Source organism: Typha angustifolia, chromosome 12, assembly GCF_048772165.1.
Source record: "Typha angustifolia cultivar Huaian chromosome 12, ASM4877216v1, whole genome shotgun sequence".
Lineage (NCBI taxonomy): Eukaryota > Viridiplantae > Streptophyta > Magnoliopsida > Poales > Typhaceae > Typha > Typha angustifolia.
This window is the reverse complement of record NC_133250.1, coordinates 11,249,432-11,267,372: the sequence shown is the minus strand read 5'-3', so window position 1 is coordinate 11,267,372 and position 17,941 is coordinate 11,249,432. Positions and strand designations below refer to the sequence as shown.

General features: G+C 39.6%; 3 protein-coding genes across 5 annotated transcripts; 1 reads left to right on the top strand and 2 right to left on the bottom strand.

Moving 5' to 3' along the window:
• The first annotated feature begins 143 nt into the window (after positions 1-143).
• LOC140771948 (uncharacterized) lies at positions 144-9,467 on the top strand. Of its 3 annotated transcripts, none has more exons than XM_073113800.1 (20): positions 144-460; positions 539-787; positions 877-955; positions 1,049-1,118; positions 1,197-1,516; positions 1,701-1,922; positions 2,060-2,187; positions 3,790-3,864; positions 4,080-4,151; positions 4,622-4,687; positions 4,791-4,902; positions 6,099-6,195; positions 7,149-7,308; positions 7,375-7,423; positions 7,517-7,599; positions 7,749-7,969; positions 8,194-8,280; positions 8,375-8,450; positions 8,637-8,693; positions 9,264-9,467. In XM_073113800.1, the coding sequence occupies exons 1-20, from the start codon at positions 152-154 to the stop codon at positions 9,336-9,338; spliced, it is 2,607 nt and encodes an 868-aa protein (XP_072969901.1). In that variant the 5' UTR covers positions 144-151; the 3' UTR covers positions 9,339-9,467. The 3 variants fall into 3 exon arrangements, with proteins under 3 accessions (XP_072969901.1, XP_072969900.1, XP_072969899.1); XM_073113799.1 differs by having other exon boundaries at positions 1,040-1,118; positions 4,628-4,687; XM_073113798.1 differs by having other exon boundaries at positions 1,040-1,118.
• A 133-nt stretch (positions 9,468-9,600) lies between these two features.
• LOC140771947 (probable disease resistance protein At1g61300) lies at positions 9,601-12,896 on the bottom strand. The gene is made up of 2 exons (XM_073113797.1): positions 12,756-12,896; positions 9,601-12,648 (listed from the first exon to the last, which is right to left on the bottom strand). Exon 2 carries the CDS (start codon positions 12,553-12,555, stop codon positions 9,676-9,678), a length of 2,880 nt encoding a protein of 959 aa, XP_072969898.1. The 5' UTR covers positions 12,556-12,648; positions 12,756-12,896; the 3' UTR covers positions 9,601-9,675.
• Positions 12,897-13,676: 780 nt separating this feature from the next.
• LOC140771695 (probable disease resistance protein At1g61300) lies at positions 13,677-17,397 on the bottom strand. Its single transcript, XM_073113305.1, has 2 exons — positions 16,792-17,397; positions 13,677-16,627 (listed from the first exon to the last, which is right to left on the bottom strand). Exons 1-2 carry the CDS (start codon positions 16,850-16,852, stop codon positions 13,788-13,790), a joined length of 2,901 nt encoding a protein of 966 aa, XP_072969406.1. The 5' UTR covers positions 16,853-17,397; the 3' UTR covers positions 13,677-13,787.
• Positions 17,398-17,941: the final 544 nt, after the last annotated feature.

The window sequence follows — 17,941 nt, the reverse complement described above, 5'->3', positions numbered from 1 at the left end:
ATTCTCTTCATGGGGTAAGTCTTTAGCGTAACACGTCCCTTGATCCGGATTCGGGTAAAGGGTCTAAAATATCGAAACCCGCTTCGTCCAGTGTCGAAAGCTTTTTAAACGTTACCCAAACTCTCCCAAGAGGTCTCTCTCTCTCTCCGAAATGTCGGAGGCGCTTCCCCTCCGAGTTCTTCCACCGGACGCTCCTCTCCCACCTCGCGTCCAAAACCCTAGCTCTATCCCTAACCCTAATAGTAACCCTTCTCCTTCTCGCCCTCCGCATCAATGGCAGGAGGTATTTGGAGCTTGGCTCTCCACTCTCCCGAAGAGCCACGTCCCGACTTCGACTGAGATGGATTCCTGGATCGACTCGAACCAAGCCGTTATCCCCGACGAACTCCGATCCATCCCTCGTCACCAGCTCCACCAGATACTCCTCTCCATCGACGACCGCGCTTCGAGTTCAATTAAGGTGCTTCCCTCCTCCTCCCCCTCTCCTCCGTGAATTGATCCCCTTCTCCCGATTCAGTGGAGTACGGTGATTTTGCAGGTGGAAGAGAGCTACGAGGTGGAATTTCCGTACCGATTCCAGCGCACGGATCTGTGGAAGCCCGTGTACAGCTGGTTGGAGTCGCTGGATAGAGATGTGCTGATCAGCGGTAAGGATATCTCAGAGTGGCTGTCGGCGAATCCCGATGTCATGGAAAGGTTGTTTCAGAAGCATTCTCGGTACCATTTGATACACTACATTCAGAGGTTGCATTTAAAGTTGCTCAAGAAGAAGGGCAAGTTGCCAAAGGTGACAACTCTCTTCACTCCCTTCACAATATTTTTGTTGGAAATACTGCACATGCTTTACCGTACTTGACTTGAATTTTGGTTGAACAGGGCTTGCAACTCTCGGCAGCTAGGGCTTCTGTGAGGGCTGCTAATGGTGGCATGACAACAAAAGAAGCTCCTATTGCATGTATGAGATTTTGTGTGGTCTTTAGTTAGACATATTCAGATGTATATTTTATTCGTGGTTGTTTATGTTCCTCACTGGAATTAGATATTTCAGCCAGATATCCAGGTGGAGTACTTAGAGACAATAAGCAATTAAAGAAAGAAGCTTTTCTTAGATACAACCTGTAAGTGGACAATATTTTCGTTTCCTCATTGATTATATATAGTGAAGCTCTTGCTTCCATACTCTTTGATATGATTAGTTTGACAGATTTGCAGAACCAACTAATCAGTGCCCTCTCAAAGCAAAAACTTACAATTGACACCAAAGATCCTCACCGAACATGTATAGTTGAACAAAGGCCTGAAACTAGTACCAGCTGTCAGTTGTCTGCTGTGGGCAGAAATGATATATGCCCTGGAGTTATGCCTAAAGCTGTATCACATTCTCATGATGTGGTGAGCGTACCTGTTACTGAACAATCTAAGCCTAGACTGCTGTTAGAGAAAAAATTTAGGCAGAAAATAAAGAGAAATCCTATCATTGTTACTCCTGCATGGTCTTATTGTGAAGCTTCATCTGGTATGTCATTTTTCCTTATTTGAGGAAATTATATGCCATATGAATTACATTTGTTAGATTTGTGTTAATGAAACATGATTCTCTTATCATAATGTGCTTGCTAAGTTGTAGCTAGAAAGTTCATATAGAAGATGGATTTGATATTGAACAGAGTTTTACATTTGTGAACCAAATGTTTTGACAGAGAAAATACAAATTGATCAGCCTTCGACATCACTTTGCGAAGAAGCAAGGAAACCCAACATTTGGAGTAGAGATTCTGATTCACCATCTTCACAAAGATCTTTCAAGAGAAATATTCTTTTATGTCTGCAGGGGCGAGAAAAAGGTACTAGCTGGCCTTTGATTTGCTCGCATGGTGGTTATGCTGGAAAGAATCGGGAAAGATGGGCTCCATTTCTTGAAGGCATGTTTATCATTTATTCTTCCTATTTTTTGTTTTCTTTGTTTTATGAGAATAGGAATTATTTAAACTCTTAAGCTAAAGGAAAATTCTGGATGGTAGTAAATATTTTAGTTGTTGATTTGCAATCTCAATAATAGGTTGGCGATCAATTGGAAATCAGTTCGAAGGGCCTGCTGTAACTCTCAAAAGAAAAAGTTATTCATCATGGTTTCCTACTTGGTGTGCATATACATCTAGTGCAGCTGTTGCACAGCCTAATGTCAGGGTATGCACAATTGCACATCTTAAGTTATCACTGTTCACATGCATTGATTGGAGAGAGATTGCTTTGAATAGTCTGATTTTTAATTTATTTTTTTCTTTTTGATGGCTTCCTGTTTCCATTGGTTTTTCTGATCATGTAAACTTTTTATGTTATGAGTTTACACTGTTAGAGTTGATGATTCCAGTTACAGAACTGTCTGGAGAAATCCTGGCTAGTATTAGAGGGAGCGGCTTCATTTAACTTCAAATCTGATATATCTTGTGAAACTCATAAGCTTGTTATAGTGTCACTCTTGTCCAATGGAAGTAATAAAAACTACGAAGCTTGGCTAACTATCTAATTAACATTATTGTAAGCAAATTTTTTGGCAAACATTCGATCCGGGTGATTACTGAAGGAGAAATGTGAATGTGAAAGTTAAATAGGCCACTGCATAATTCCATTGGTGAGCCAGTAATCATAATATTTGTTAGTTCGTTGATAATTGCAACTATTCTTTCAAATGCCGGCTGGCTAATGTCCTCGCAATTGAATAGTATTTGGAGCTTTTGAATGTCTCAGATGTTGGTCTATGTCCTACGAGCTATAAAAAAAATAGAGTTTTTGGCATCTTACTTGTCAGTTCCTTTATTATGTGAACTTCTTTTCTCTTTAAAAGTGTCCATCTTCCTGTAGCAAGTAGCAACCTTCACAATGCCTTGCTATCTGAGAGAGATATTCACCTGTAGTTCCTCCTGTGTGAAGCAGACCCAGATATCTGCCCATCCCATAGAAAATACTACAATGGTACCAAAATAATCTGTTGCCTGCTGTTTCATGTTTGTCTTGCCTTCCAGGTTATTATTAAATACAGATTTATAACTTCATTTTTTTGTTCTAGTGACATCCTGAATATCCCCAACCATGTCAAAATACAAAAATGAAGCTAAAGGCTTTTGAAGATAGTGTAGAATTAAAATTCCCTTGTATGTAATTTGGACACCACTTTTTGCCTCAATAATAAGATCAAAGATTAAGCCTTTCAGCACCTGTACTTCCATCTACTGACAAATGTAACTCGACTTCTGTAAAGCAACTAGAAAAAGAATGGGTATTTCTAAAGTGCTTCTATCGAATGCTTTAATTGCCCTTTGTCTCATGTCAATGAAGTTTGGTTCCCTATCAAAAATTTTTAGTAGTTGCGTGACTTCAGTCAGATTTCATTTTGTTTTCTGTGCTCGTTGGTTCTTTAACCTTAAGTTGCCGTTATGTAAGTCCAACTGATCATCCACATTTTAAACTAGATGTTAGCTATCTTTCTTCTAGTATATTGACAAACAAGATGCCAAAGAGAAACTTATCGAGTTAATTTGTTCTGCTTTGTTGTTCATTTTATTTGTCCAACTTGTATTATCACACAAACACTCAGAAGATTCTATCTCTCTTTCAGGAAAACTCTCTTGCCTCACATTTGTTTTATTTATGGTAGATGACCAGTTCATCCCTTTTTCATTATTAATGTGAGTTTGATAATGAAATAAAGAACATGCTTGTCCAGTGGACATGAGATGTTCTTTTGTTTTTTGGAAGCGACAGAAAGTTAATTCTATTAATGTTTTCCAGCAAGGTGTCCAAAAGGTTCTTGATGTAAAGTTTCACCCAGAGGGGCTGCCTCAGCTTGTTTGCAGCGCTAATGAGGTCAGTAATCGGTGATGATTCAAAACATGCCTGCTCATGGTCCAGTTGCACACTACGTGCTAAAGGTTTTAAATGACAAATCGTTCTTAGCTTTGGTTGATACATGAACCTTTGTTCTTGTGAAAGTAGAGATAGAAGTGGTATCCAGTTCTGCCCTTTATTCTGGCAAATTCATGGACAAGATGTAACATTAAAGATTTTGTCTTGTTTGGCAGGCCCCAAATGAATTATTACTCTACAACCTTCTCTCTGGGAGGGCTATTCAGCTTAATGGTCATCATTCTCAGGTATCCACAAATATAACTCATAAATATTCTTTTTAGTAGATAAAGCTGATTTCTTTTTTCTTTTTCTTTTTTTTTGCCACCTCATTATCTCCATATAATTTCTGGGTTATTTGACACTTGTGCATGTAATTTGCTCAATTTTGTGTTCCCCATATAATTTCTGGGTTATTTGACACTTATGCATGTAATTAGCTCAATTTTGTGTTCTCCATATAATTTCTGGGTTATTTGACACTTATGCATGTAATTAGCTCAATTTTGTGTTTTGACTGATTCCATATCGTTATGAAAATATTTTGATATACTGTAGTTTGTGATTCTGTTAATCAGTTATGTTATCATTACAATCTCATGAGGTGGGAACTTTCAGTGGTATGATATTTTGTTCTCACTTCGTGGAGTCGCTGATTTTTGAAAATAGATGGTGTTGGACAGAATGTAACTTTTTGGATAATCTGGATGTTTGGTAGATCCAGGCTGTTGATTTTGCAGTGAGAGGTGCAAGTGTGGTTTCTTGTGGTTCAAATTTATTAAAGGTAAGACACATATTTTATGTTGAATCACAGCATTATTGCGGTAGGCAATATATAAAGGCATCTTGAGTAAATGCTTGGTTGTTGTTGATATATAACAAAACAGGTCTGGGACTGCATAACAGGTTCTTGCCTTTTTACACTAGGAGGTGATGATCGATCCTCCATTGGACACACACACAAAATCAGTGCTATGACAGTCAACAAATGGCAGTCATGTATGGCTTTATCTTTGACATTATTTTCCTAGATGCTATTTCATTTTATTCATCTATATTTTGGTCTTCTTTCTGATACTATGAGAGAATAATTTTATTACAGGTTTTGCTATATTTTTGTCTAGATTTCCCAAAATTATTCCCCAATCAGATGCATTGTATAATTTGGTTTGTTGCTTGTTAAGTAATTGGCTAAACAAGCTGAGACTGTCAGTCATTTCATTATATTTGTGCCTCAAAATGACTCCCTGCATTGAAGTATTTTTGTCCTTTATCACCTTTTCCTTAGGAGGTGCTTATTGAAGTTCTTCTAGATTTTGAATGAACCTAAGATGCAATCTGGCAGATAATTTACCATCTGATTGACCTTGCATAAATCATGGTGTTAGAACAGAAAATGAGAAAACACCCTAAAGCATGGCAAACACCTGTTTTGCTTTATATTTTGCTCAGGGTTCAGCATGGAATTTGTATAGGATTGATGCTAAGTTGGGAACTGGTCACAACTGGTCCCTTTTTTAAAAAAATTGGAGGCTTTGCATCTTTAGATTGTGCTCAGGCGAGTTTTTCCCTTCCTGGCTTAGATCTGGCTCTTGCAGTAGTCAGTATTGTTTATTTATATACTTATATGCATACTGACCTGAAAGTTCTGGTGAGACTTTGAATTCTTCTTTAAAGTATGGTTTTTGTTTTCTGTGTTCATCAGTGAGAATACAGACAGTATCAATTTAGGTGTTCTATCTTTTAATATAGTCGGCAAAAATCCCTTGAGCTTTCAGTTGCCAGACCATTTTACATATGTTGATCACAAGTTTCTGCACCATGGTTCTAATATATTCTTTGGTTCATGTTTATATATAATCGTTCTTGGTTGATGTGCATGTTGAAGAATGGCAGTTCATGTATTTGAAAAAGATAATCCATTTGCTTTATAAGTTTAATCAGCTCGAAGGACATTGTCATCAGGTTGATGGTGGTTAAAACTTGATGGATTTTTTTTTCCTAAATTAACAAACTTGAGTGACATTAGTAAATTACATAATGATACTAACCTATTTGTTCTCTCGTCCTTTTTGTTCCTTTTTTTTTTCCAAGTAATTTCACCTTGGTAGGAGAAGTTTATATTCCTCTGCATGATTGTCTATTTCATTATTGAATACCTTTTGATGTTAACTGATGTGCTAGTAATTTTCCAGGTCTTGTGGTTACTAGTGGTGCAAAAGGGGATGGGAAGCTTCTTTTATGGAATGCTCTGAGAGGTGAACTTGCATCTGACTTAAATTCAATTTTAAGGTAAAGGAGCATATTTTATGCTAACAATACACATGACATAGTTCCTGCACATGCCTTTTCTTTTCTATATGATTCGTCTCAGTTTTTGGAACATATAATGATGCTTTTTTTCTTTAATTCTGAAACTTCTTCATGATGATAATGTTTGTATTTAATTTTTTTAAGCTTATTTTTTCCACAATGTTTTCATACTTCAAAGTAATCAGTTTTCTAAGCAGTTGACTGAATATGAGTTGTACCTTGACCAGCTGCATAGCTTAAATCAGAAATTCTGTTATGTTTCAGCTCGCTTGGCAATGCATGATTATTTTGACATTTATTCAAGTGGCTTAAATTTCCGTATTTCATGTGCTGTTTGACTTATATTATCCGTGATGTTATAATATCTGGTCACACTTAAGGTTCTCATCTTTATATATATTTTTTTCTTTTCTCATCATCTGTTTTTTTCATGTCTAGCAAACTTTGTAGATCGGATGACCCATGACCCAAAGCATATAAGTAGTAATGAGACAGTTTTTTGGTTTTTCAATTACTAGGAGGGTCAATTATGCATTACTCATTCAGGTGAATATACACATAAAGCTGGTTCTTTTGAAAGGTGGAGTCTATTGCCCTCTGTCCTGCTTTCTCCTCCTGAAAGATCAAGTTTTGTGTGCATATTCCTCCAATTGAGTAATCCATAACATACTCTTGCAAAGAGTTTGTATACTAATGTATCTTCCTACCTTTTCTTTTGTGGTTTGCGTGCTAATTTGATGGACATTCCTTTTCTTCAGATGTAAGGTCTAGATGCCAATGCATGTTATTAATACATGCTAATAGTTTTTTGAATTTTGAATTTTAGTCCTAACAGATGCAATTAGGTTGAGCTTCTCTCATGGAGTTAAACTACTTGTGATAAGGTTTCTAAACAAAGAGTTTTCATTGGATTCTTTCATTTGTAAATGTAGGACCCAGGACCTGGTTTATCCATCCATTGATGTGATGGAGTTTTCTAGTGAGAACCTTCTGGCCTGTGGAAGTGATTGTGAGCATGGCGGTCCAGCTGTCGTACAATTATGGGACATTGAATCTCCAGAATCATTTCTAACTTTCCCTGCAAATGATTCTGTATGTTGTTTCACTTATATCTGTAAACTCCTGTGTTGACAAGTTACTGACACATTTTATTCACAGTATATTACTTCATTGAAAATAGATCCAGCTGGCAATACTATAATAACAGGTGCATTGCTTTTCTTTTCTGCTGCTTGAAAGTCATCTGTACTAATATGTTCCCTTAAGATGACTAAAATTTACTATGTAATTTGGTTTATAGGTTCTGGGGATGGAACTATTGGCTTATTTGACATCCGGACCCGTGTCGCAATAAATTATCTATCAGTGGGATCCAGTTATGAGGTAGTTTTTTCTGGTACAAACTTTATTTTGGAATATGCGTGCATTCTAACTTGTTCTTATCAGTAATTTATAATTGATTTCTATTTTGATGTTCTCTCTTTATCTACCTTTTTAGCTTTCCATCTTTGGATAAATTTGTTCTGTCACAGGTGACGTCTGTTTCATTCAGTAACTGTGGTACCTATTTTACTGCCTCGAGTACATCAAATAATACCTTGGTTTGGGACGCCCGACTCCTTCCCATGAATCGCAGTGGGATGACTCCGGACACATTTCATCAAAGCAATGTCATGCGTTTCTTTAAGCCTTTGCATTGTTTGAGCCATGGGAGGCAAATGCCAACTGCTGAACATGCAGGCCAGCTCCCTGGGTAAGTTCCTGAAATAAACAAGTAATTAAGATTGATTCCTAAATCATCTTTGTTAAGCTCAGCACATGGGCATAGTCCTTTGTGTTATGTATTCTTGCATGTCGATATAGAGGTATGAAATCTTGTATGCATTTTCATGTTATGGCATCATGATAACCAATCTATTTTAGCAAATGTTTATAGTATATTGCAGTCCGCATTTTGAACTTCTGAATTGTGTTCAGCCATGTTGATGAGGGTGATCAAGGTGTGAATGATGCAAAGTGGTTTCATACAGAGCCTATATTGGTTACCATTAGTGGTGATGGGAGGTAAATGGTCCTGAATTTTATTTTATTTTTTCATACCTTTTGTCTTTATCTCAAACATGTTAATAACTTGACCGGCTTGGTTGTTTATGTCTAGCATTGCACTGTGGGACGTTACCCTTGGTCAACCTTGTGTGAGACATGTTATTGGCCATAGAAGATGCGCTAATGCAGTATGTATAGTTTTACTATTTTCTCACTGATTAACTATAAAGATGCCTAATTGGTTTCTTAGTCGTCTATTACTTTTCTTCTTGAAGATTACAGCTGTCATGATGCTTCGCTGTCAATATAGAACTTTCTATTTTCTTAGTCATTTTATCCCACGCTAAAGTTATACAATTAAATTGAAACTGCAGGTCGCTGTGGCTCCAAATGATGAGTATTTGTGCACAGGGGGAGATGATCAAAAAGTGGTGAGTTTGTTGTTCTTACCTGCCTATAATGTTCTTCCCATAGAATATAAATCTAGACACATACATGAATATATTCATGAAGTGATGAAATTGTGAAAATGATTTACTTAGTCTGTAGTAACTTAATAAGTTACTATTGAAGATGCTATTAGGTTTAAAATAGGTAGATGCAAGGTAGCTATGAGATATACAGGATCATGATTGTCAAATACTAGAGATTTCTGTCCACAGGACGTTTTCAACTATTGATATTAAGATTAGTTTGTTGTAGTGTCATACTCGAGATGCTTCGGATCAATAATGACCTTCCATAAAGCAGAAGATATTTTATGAAGTTGTCACTAGTTGAAGATGTTTTCTATTTTCCAGCAATATGCTTAATTAGACAAAGTTGTATATGTGTAAATATTCATATTTCACAAATTAAAGTACCTAAATATAGTATGCTTCCCTTACCAGAATGTAAGGTGAACTCTGTCAAATCTAATCAGTCAATCGTTTGAGTATCAATAGTCATTAGTTCCCTCGCAACATTTGATCGTTTGTGCTAATGTTTTACTTGTTTGACAGGTTTTGTATCACAGTAGAAATGGAATGAGACGACTAAATTGGCGTCTCTCGCACCCTCTGACTGCAGATGATTAATTTTCTTCTACAACATTAGCACTCAATTCTGTCGTTAAAATGAGGTGTTTATAGATACTAGCAATATTTATAACATCAAAAGGTTGTAAATTATCAGTAGAAAGGATTTGACTGTAGTGAAAACATCAATACCACTTTATTGCTCTTGTAGAATTACAAAGATCCTTGCTTGCGGCATACAATGAATGGCCTTTATTGAGATGATGAGAAAGTAACAACAAACAAAAGCGTAAAAATTAGTCGTCTTAAAATAATAGATCACATATAGAGGAAAACTATAGGAGTCGTCAACGCCAACAGATTTATCCACCGAGAGGATGAGGGTTGCCTCTCACAATTATTCCTCCTTATCCTCAGAAATATCCTTGGGAACCACACCGTTCCCTTTTATCTCTTCCGAATGGAGTAGACGCTCGAATCGGAGAAGCTTTTTATCAGGATATGAAAACCACACCTCATCATCAACAGTATTGTAAAAGGACTGGAGGGAATTTTGGACACTGCTGTTCTCCCACTCTAAATTGTTCCACCATTCTTGGGAACCCGCAACAGTCTCTAATTTGCTCGTGATGTTTTCCGGTCGGAATGGGAGTTTCTTCAACTTTGGACAGCTCTTGACAAAGATATAGTTCAAGTTCGGGAAGTCGACTGTGGACTCGCAAATGGAAACCAATTCTGGTAGATTATACAAAGTCATGCTAAAGAGGCAAGGGAAGGTAGAGATATGGTTGCCCGTCCCACAGTCAATCAGTTGCCTCATATCATCACAATATAATACCACCAGGTCCCTAAGGCATGGGAGATGCAAAATCCATGAAATGTTCTTCAACTTCTGACAAGAAACTATATACAAGGCCCGAAGAGCCTCAAACAACTCCTTGGGAACTACTCCCTTCCATATTATTTCTTCCAAATAGTGCATATAATGCAATCTGAGGTCTTCAAGTGCCCGAAGATGTGACGTCGGTTGCTGATTGTTACCTTCAATCACTATTTGTGTTACATTGATATTCATAAAACAAAGTTGGGCTAAGTTCATCTGGATTTGCTTGTCCCCAAGGAAGCTAGCCGACAAGGAGAAGGAAGTGGATTTCTCTAGCTTGTTAATACTGAGCCACCGAACTGATGCATTGGGCAACTCACAAAGTCTGTCGAACTGTGATGCGTCTTCTACGCAAATTCCAAGACCTCTTAGATCGTCTAAGCACTTTAGCTCTTCAAACAGCGATGTCAAGTAGGTCAATTTTCTGTCATACTCGAAATCGGGGAATAAGTTGAGAACCTGCAAAGATTTGAGTTTCGCGATAACACCCTGGGGTATGGTACGGATTCTATTATACCTTAAAATCAGGAACTTGAGATTGACAAGAGATCCCAGTTCCTCAGGGAGTGATTGTATGCCACTATTATCTGTAAGGTTGAGGTGTTGGAGCTGGATCAACCCACATATCTCTATAGGGAAACAAACCAATCCACACCCCGTGAGATCGACATATGTGAGTGCAACGAAAGCTCGGATATCTCCGAGTGCTCTCAATCCCAAGTTATGGCGAATCATCAAAGTGGTGAGTTTGGATGAACAGGGTGTAGTTGCAAAGCGAGGAAGCTCTTGGATATCGCTCCCAATCAATGTTATCCTTTCTGTCTTATGCCAAATTTGTTTGTCGCGCGGTGCCTCATCTCGAAGAACAACCCATTTGTTCTTGTTCTTTCCGTTGTCACGCGCTATCCACAATGCCATATCGCGCAACAAATCATGCATCTTGACAAAAGCATCTTGGTTAATATCGTTTTCGCGAACCAGTTCTAACAAGCATGCTCCTATCAGATCGCCCATCAGAGTGTATCCGGTGTTGTAAGCTTCCGACATGTTGTCAAACTCTTTTATTAAGCCTAATCCCATCCAGCATTCGATGAGTGTTTCCTTCTTGATCCACCAATCCTCCGGCCACATGGAGCAAGACAAGAAACACTCTCTCAAGGTGTCAGACTTCAAGCTGTCATAACTGAACTTTAATCTACAATACGTACTGTTTTCAAGATCTTCAGGTGACTGCTTTTCGACGTCGTCGAGTCGTGACTTCTTGAGCAGATCGATAGCATGCTCCCATTGTTTTGGATCCTTCTTCGGGTACATGGTCCGGCCGGTTGTGATAAGAGCCAGGGGCAAGCCCTCCAATTCCTTGACTACTTCTTTTGCAAGGCTAAGGACGCGGGGATGAGAGTAGATGGTTTCTTTGCCGACCTTCTCCAGGAAGAGCTTCCATGCATCGTCGTAGTTCAAACACTCCACTTTGATCGTCTGCCTCACCTCCATTTGCCCACAAACAGTTTCTGATCGTGTGGTCAAGACCACCTTGCGTCTGCATCCGTCCACCATGCCGAGCGGAAACGGAATTCCAGCTTCATGCAGTTCAAGTCGCCCCCAAAGGTCATCTAACAATAGGAGGAAACTTTTATTTTTGAGGAAATTGAAGATGATGTCACGTTGTCCCGTAACATCCTCATGTTGCTGCAATTTCAGCTTCTGGGCTATCTCCTTTTGAAGTTTTCCGGTTGTACATGATTGCGAAGCTGTGACCAAGATCACAACATCGAAAGCAGAGTCACCAATAAAGGAGTTGTTGATTTGTTTCAAAAGGTGAGTCTTCCCTACGCCGCCCATGCCCCAAATTCCGATCATCCCCACCAATACTTGATCCTCTCTGATGTAGTAGAGTGCTTCTTCAAGATTTGGATTTGCATTCGGAGATGATGTCGATGTGGTAGGTACAGGCACCTCCTGGACGGGTGCCGGCGCCGGTGTTATCGCTATCTGCCGGGGTGCTATCTCCGTTCCTTCACCTAACAATCTTTGCACGTCCGGAAGCTTCTTGGCGGCGGTTTTGCTGAGGCTATAGTTGGAACAACCATTGGGCGAGAAGCATTTGAAGCACAAGCATCTCTGCTTATATTTCTCGACCATCGTATCCACTTGGGTTTTCGTAGCCTCTACCTCATCCAACCACACTTGCAATTGATGAGTTGGTGTCTTCCCCTCCCTCTCAGCAGCCTCGATCCCCACTTGGACGTCGTTCTTCATGGTGATCAAATGCCGGGTGGCACTTTCAATTGCTCTCACGTTGTCACCGGCTTTAAACGGATACGTTATCTGCCGCATCACGAAATTGAACAATGGAGACAGGACGACGTCTGCAACTTTACTGAGAATCTCCATGGATATATATATATATATATCAATGACGGAAATTTTTCTTTTTTTTTCCTCTTCTCTTCTCTATATATGACGACTATATTAATCAATGACTCGCTGCAAGAGATCGAGAAAAAAAGAAACGGGAGGAAATAAAGATGACGTTTTTGTTAAGTAGCTCGAAGATGGAAGAAGAAAATCGAAGAAGAGAAAGAAAAGCTCACCAGCTTCCCTCGGGAGAGATCCAGAAGCCAGGAAGACGAGGAAGCACATCACATTGATCTTGCCAAAGAGCCGATAAGATTATTCTCACATTAGAAAAGTAGAAGATAAAGTAATTAATTGATGACAGTCAGCAAGTCGCCAAGTTGCCGTATTACAACTGTTCTTGCCAATTATTGCTGATGTCCTCTTCAACGGTGGAAGATGCTGAATGTCTGCCTATATATTTAGTTATTCAGAGATGACACATTTGAGATGGATATGCAACTAACTAAATCTAACAAAAACCATACGGTTAAGCTAGTAATTACGAGGGCGTCACATTTAATTTCCTACTAGACATCTAATTCTTCGATCCGAAATTTGCGGAATCTCACAACATGGGAAAGGAGACGTTTACTTTAGTGATGAATTAGTTAACAGTTAACACAGACTTTGAAACTCAACTTCTTCTCATTATCTAATAATCTCATCACTTGGTACGTGCACACCTCTTGCCCACCTTCCAGTTCAATCTACAGACCAAATCTTATGGCTATAAACGGAAACGAATAGAAGAAGAGAAAAGCAAAAAACGAAAATGGTGGAAAGTCAAAGCACTATCTTCCTGGTTTGAGAAAAATGGGATCGAGATGCAGCAAGAAAACCAACTACTAGATCTCCTAAACATGCACATCATTATTGTCGATGTTCTGTCTTTTCTTTTATTTATTTCTTTTGTTATGAGACGTGCTCTGAATTCCCCTCCCCTCTGTTTTTTGCAAGCTAGGGGTCCTCAATTCGACAGCTAAGTTTTGGTGCAAATGGAATTAAAAATTGTGCATGCGTTAGGTGAGCCATCTCTTTTTAATTAGTTGGCAATGAGATCAGTTATAGATACCGGCAATATTTATAACATTTCTTGCGAATGACAAGACACGATCTGTTTCCCCTGTTTATAGAAATTTATTAAGATAACGAAGAAAGAGAGTTACATAATGGAGGTTAATGAGTTGTGCAACAACAGGGAAATTAAAAGAACTACCTCTTACATACTAAGCTTCCTCGCTCTCAATAGAAATCTCCTCCTCGCTCTCAGTAGAAGTATCCTCCTCATCTTTTTCTTCGTAGAAACGTTGGAGGTAAGTTTTGACACTGTTGTCCTCCCACTCTAACCCGTCCAACCATTCTTTCTCACCACGAATAGACTGCAATTTACTTGGGATGTTACCCGATCGGAATGGGAGCTTCTTCAACTTCGGACAGCTCCTGATCTCGATAAAGCTCAACGCCGGGAAAGCAAATGCAGGATGGCAAACGGAAACCATCTCCGGTAGGGAGTTCAACTCTATATCCGTGAGGCAAGGGAAAGTAGGGATTGAGTTGTCGTCAGCCTCAGAAGCAATCAGCTGACTCATCCTAGAACATTTATACACACGCAGATCCCGAAGGCATGGGAGATGCAAAATCCATGAGATGTTCTTCAACATGTCGCAAGAATCGATATCCAAGAAGCGAAGGACCTGAAACAACTCCTTGGGAACTACTCCCTTCCATATTATCTCTTCTAAACAGCGCATCTTATCGAATCGGAGGTTCTCAAGCGCTCGGAGTTGCCATGCTGGTTGTCGATGGTCACCTTCAATCACCATGTACTGGGCCACATCGCAATTCATAATATGGAGATCAGCTAAGTTCATCTGGATTTGCTCGTCCCCGAGGAAGCTAGCCGGCAAGGAGAAGGAAGTGGATTCCTCCAGCCTGCTGATTGCGAGGCACCAAATTGACATATTGGCCAACTCAATAAGTCTATGGAGTTGTGATATACCTTGTACGCAAATTCCAAGTCCTTTGAGATCATTTAAGGACTCCAACTCCTCCAAGAGTGGAGATGGCAGATAGGTCAAAATTTCATCGTCAGTTTGGGTAGCTTTGTATATGTCAAGAACCTGCAAGAGTTTGAGTTTTGCAATAACACCCTGAGGTATTATACGGATGTTAGTGTCCCTTAGAATCAAGAACTTGAGATTGACAAGAGATCCAAGCTCACTGGGGAGCGACGATATACCATTATTATCTGTGAGATTGAGGTATCGGAGTTGGACCAACCCGCACACCTCTACGGGGAAGTCAACAAATCCACAGTAGGAGAGATCAAGATACGTGAGTGCAACAAAAGCTCGCATATCTCCAAGCTCTCTCAGGTCATTGTTAGACCGAAGCATCAAAGTGGTGAGTTTGGAAGGATGATGTCCAGCAGCAGGTAGCTTTTCGATGTCACTGTACATCAGCGACATCCTTTCTGCCTCACGCCAAATTTCTCTTCCACGTGGCACCTCATCTGCATCGACGACCCATTTGTTCTTCTTCTTCCCGTTGTCGCGCGCTATCCACAGCGCCATATCGCGTAACAAATCCTGCACTCTCACTAGACGATCATCTTCTTCATATTCTTCTAGTAAGCATGCTCCTATCAGCTCACCGATCAGAGTGTGCCCGGTGTTAGAAGCTTCTGACATACTGTCAAACTCTTCTAATAAGCCTAATCCCATCCAGCATTCGATGAGTTCCTCCTTGTCGATATCGTCATCATCGGGCCACATAGAGCAGGACAAGAAACACTCTCTCAGAGTGTCAGATTTCAAGCTATCGTAACTAAACTTTAATCTATAAAACGTACTCTCACCGTGATCCCCGTGTGAGTATTCGACTGTGTGGAGTCGCGACTTCTTGAGTTGATCGATGGCATTTTCCCATTCTCTTGGATCCTTCTTCTGGTACATGGCCCGGCCGATAGTGATAAGAGCCAATGGCAAACCGGCCAACTCTTCCACGATATCTTCAGCAAGGCTCTTCAGGCGAGGATTCGAGTTGATAGTTTCCTCGCCAACCTTCTCCAAGAAGAGGCTAAGTGCGTCATCATAGTTCAAGCACTCCAGTTTGATGTCCTTCCTCACCTCCATCTGACCACAAACAGTAATAGTTCGTGTGGTCAAGACCACCTTGCGCTTGCATCCGCCCACCACGCCGAGCGGAAATGGGATTCCAACTTCTTGCAGATCAAGTCTCTCCCAGAGGTCGTCCAACAGCAAGAGGAAACTTCTTTTCTTTAAGAATTCGAAGATGATGTTACGTTGAGACGACACATCTTCGTCTTTCTGTAGCTTTTGATGCTTGACTATCTCCTTCTGAGCTTTTGCCGTTGTACATGATTGGGAAGCTGTGACCATGATCACCGTATTAAAAGAAGAGTCGCCGACAAAAAAGTTGTTGATTTGTTGCAAAAGGTGGCTCTTCCCAACTCCACCCATGCCCCAAATTCCGATCATGCCCACTTGGTCCTCTTTAATGTAGCGGAGCGCTACTTCAAGATTTGGATTCGCATTTGGAGATGATGTCGTTGTGGTAGACACAGGCACCTCTTGGACAGGAGGCGGCACCGGCGTTATCGCTATCTCCACCACTCTTTCATCATTTAGCAACCTTTGCACGTCCAGAAGCTTCTCGGCGGCAGTTTTGCCGATGGTGTAGTTTGAACAGCAATTGGGTGAGAAACATTTGAAGCACATGCACCTCTGCTCATATTTCTCTACCATCGCATCCACTTTGGTTTTGGCAGCTTCCACCTCATCCAACCACTCTTGTACTTGATGAGTTTGTCTCTGGCCATTCCTTTCAGCTATCTCGATCTTTTCTTTGATGTCGTCCTTCTTGTTGAGCAAACGTCGGTGGGCGTTTTGCAGGTCTCTGACGTTGTCGCCAGCTTTAAACGGATACGTCAGCCGCCGCATCACGGAATTGAACAACGGAGGCAGGGTAAGATCTGCTACTTTACTGAGAATCTCCATAGAAATCAACGGGAGAGGGAGAGAGGCCAAGAAGCAAGATGAGGAAGCTATACGAGAAGATGCTTTGGAGTTAGGTACTCAATTTAGAGCTCTCATTCGATGTGATAGGTTAGCCAGTCACTTCTAATCAACTAAGTAATGATTTTCTTATTTCACAAGAGAACAAATAAGTAATCATTCATCAGCAAGTTGTTGATTTGTAAAGTTGTACTTCTGCAGAAAAAATAAAAAATGCCAAGTTGCAGCAATACAACTGTTTCTGGGTCACCCATTCCTGCTACTTTAATGAGAAATCTCCATAGAAATCAACGGGAGAGGGAGAGAGGCCAAGAAGCAAGATGAGGAAGCTATACGAGAAGATGCTTTGGAGATAGGTACTCAATTTAGAGCTCTCATTCGATGTGATAGGTTAGCCAACCACTTCTAATCAACTAAGTAATGATTTTCTTATTTCACAAGAGAACAAATAAGTAATCATTCATCAGCAAGTTGTTGATTTGTGAAGTTGTAGGTCTGCAGAAAAAATAAAAAATGCCAAGTTGCAGCAATACGACTGTTTCTGGCTCACCCATTCCTGCATTGGAAATTCCACCCTCGACCAAGTGTTATGATTGGTTGATATTTCTTTAGGAAAGGATAAGATAGGAATCCATCTCATCAACTGGGATCACTAATTCTAAGGATGAGGGGCCCTCGGGATCCGTAATCTGAAGTTGGCCAAAACTGAGTTTTTGATCAAAATAGAATTTTTTTATATTTTTTTTATCGAAATAGATTATTTTTAAATTTATTTAACAAATAGAGTATAATTTATTATAGCCCTAATAAAAAAAATTAATTAATTTGTATTTTTAAAATACTAAATTTATGAGTATTTTTACTTAGAGATAAAATGTTAATTAGTTCAACATTTTTATCAGGACTATAGTAAATTAGATCATATTTGATAATAAATTTAAAGAATAGTCTATTTCAGTAAAAATAAATCGCAATGTTTTTAAAATGCTAAATAATTCAGCTTGCTTTTGGGTCGCTTTGATGAAACCATAAGTACGGGGCTCTTGACTCATGGGCTACTAAATTTAAGCCAGGGGCCTCGTGGGCTTGGAGGGCCTTGTGGACTGCTGCCTGTAATCCCTTCACAAAACTAAAACAACGGAGCCAGGACGACGACGTCTGCGACACTCTTGAGAAACCCCATGGATGGAACTTCTCTTTTATATATGATGACTATATTAACGACCTGTTGTTAGAGATCACGAAAAAAAAATATAAAGCATGAAGAGGTTATTTTTAAATTAAGTAGCTTGAAGATGGAAGATGAAAATTAAAGGAGAGAAAGAAAAGCTCACCAGATAGGC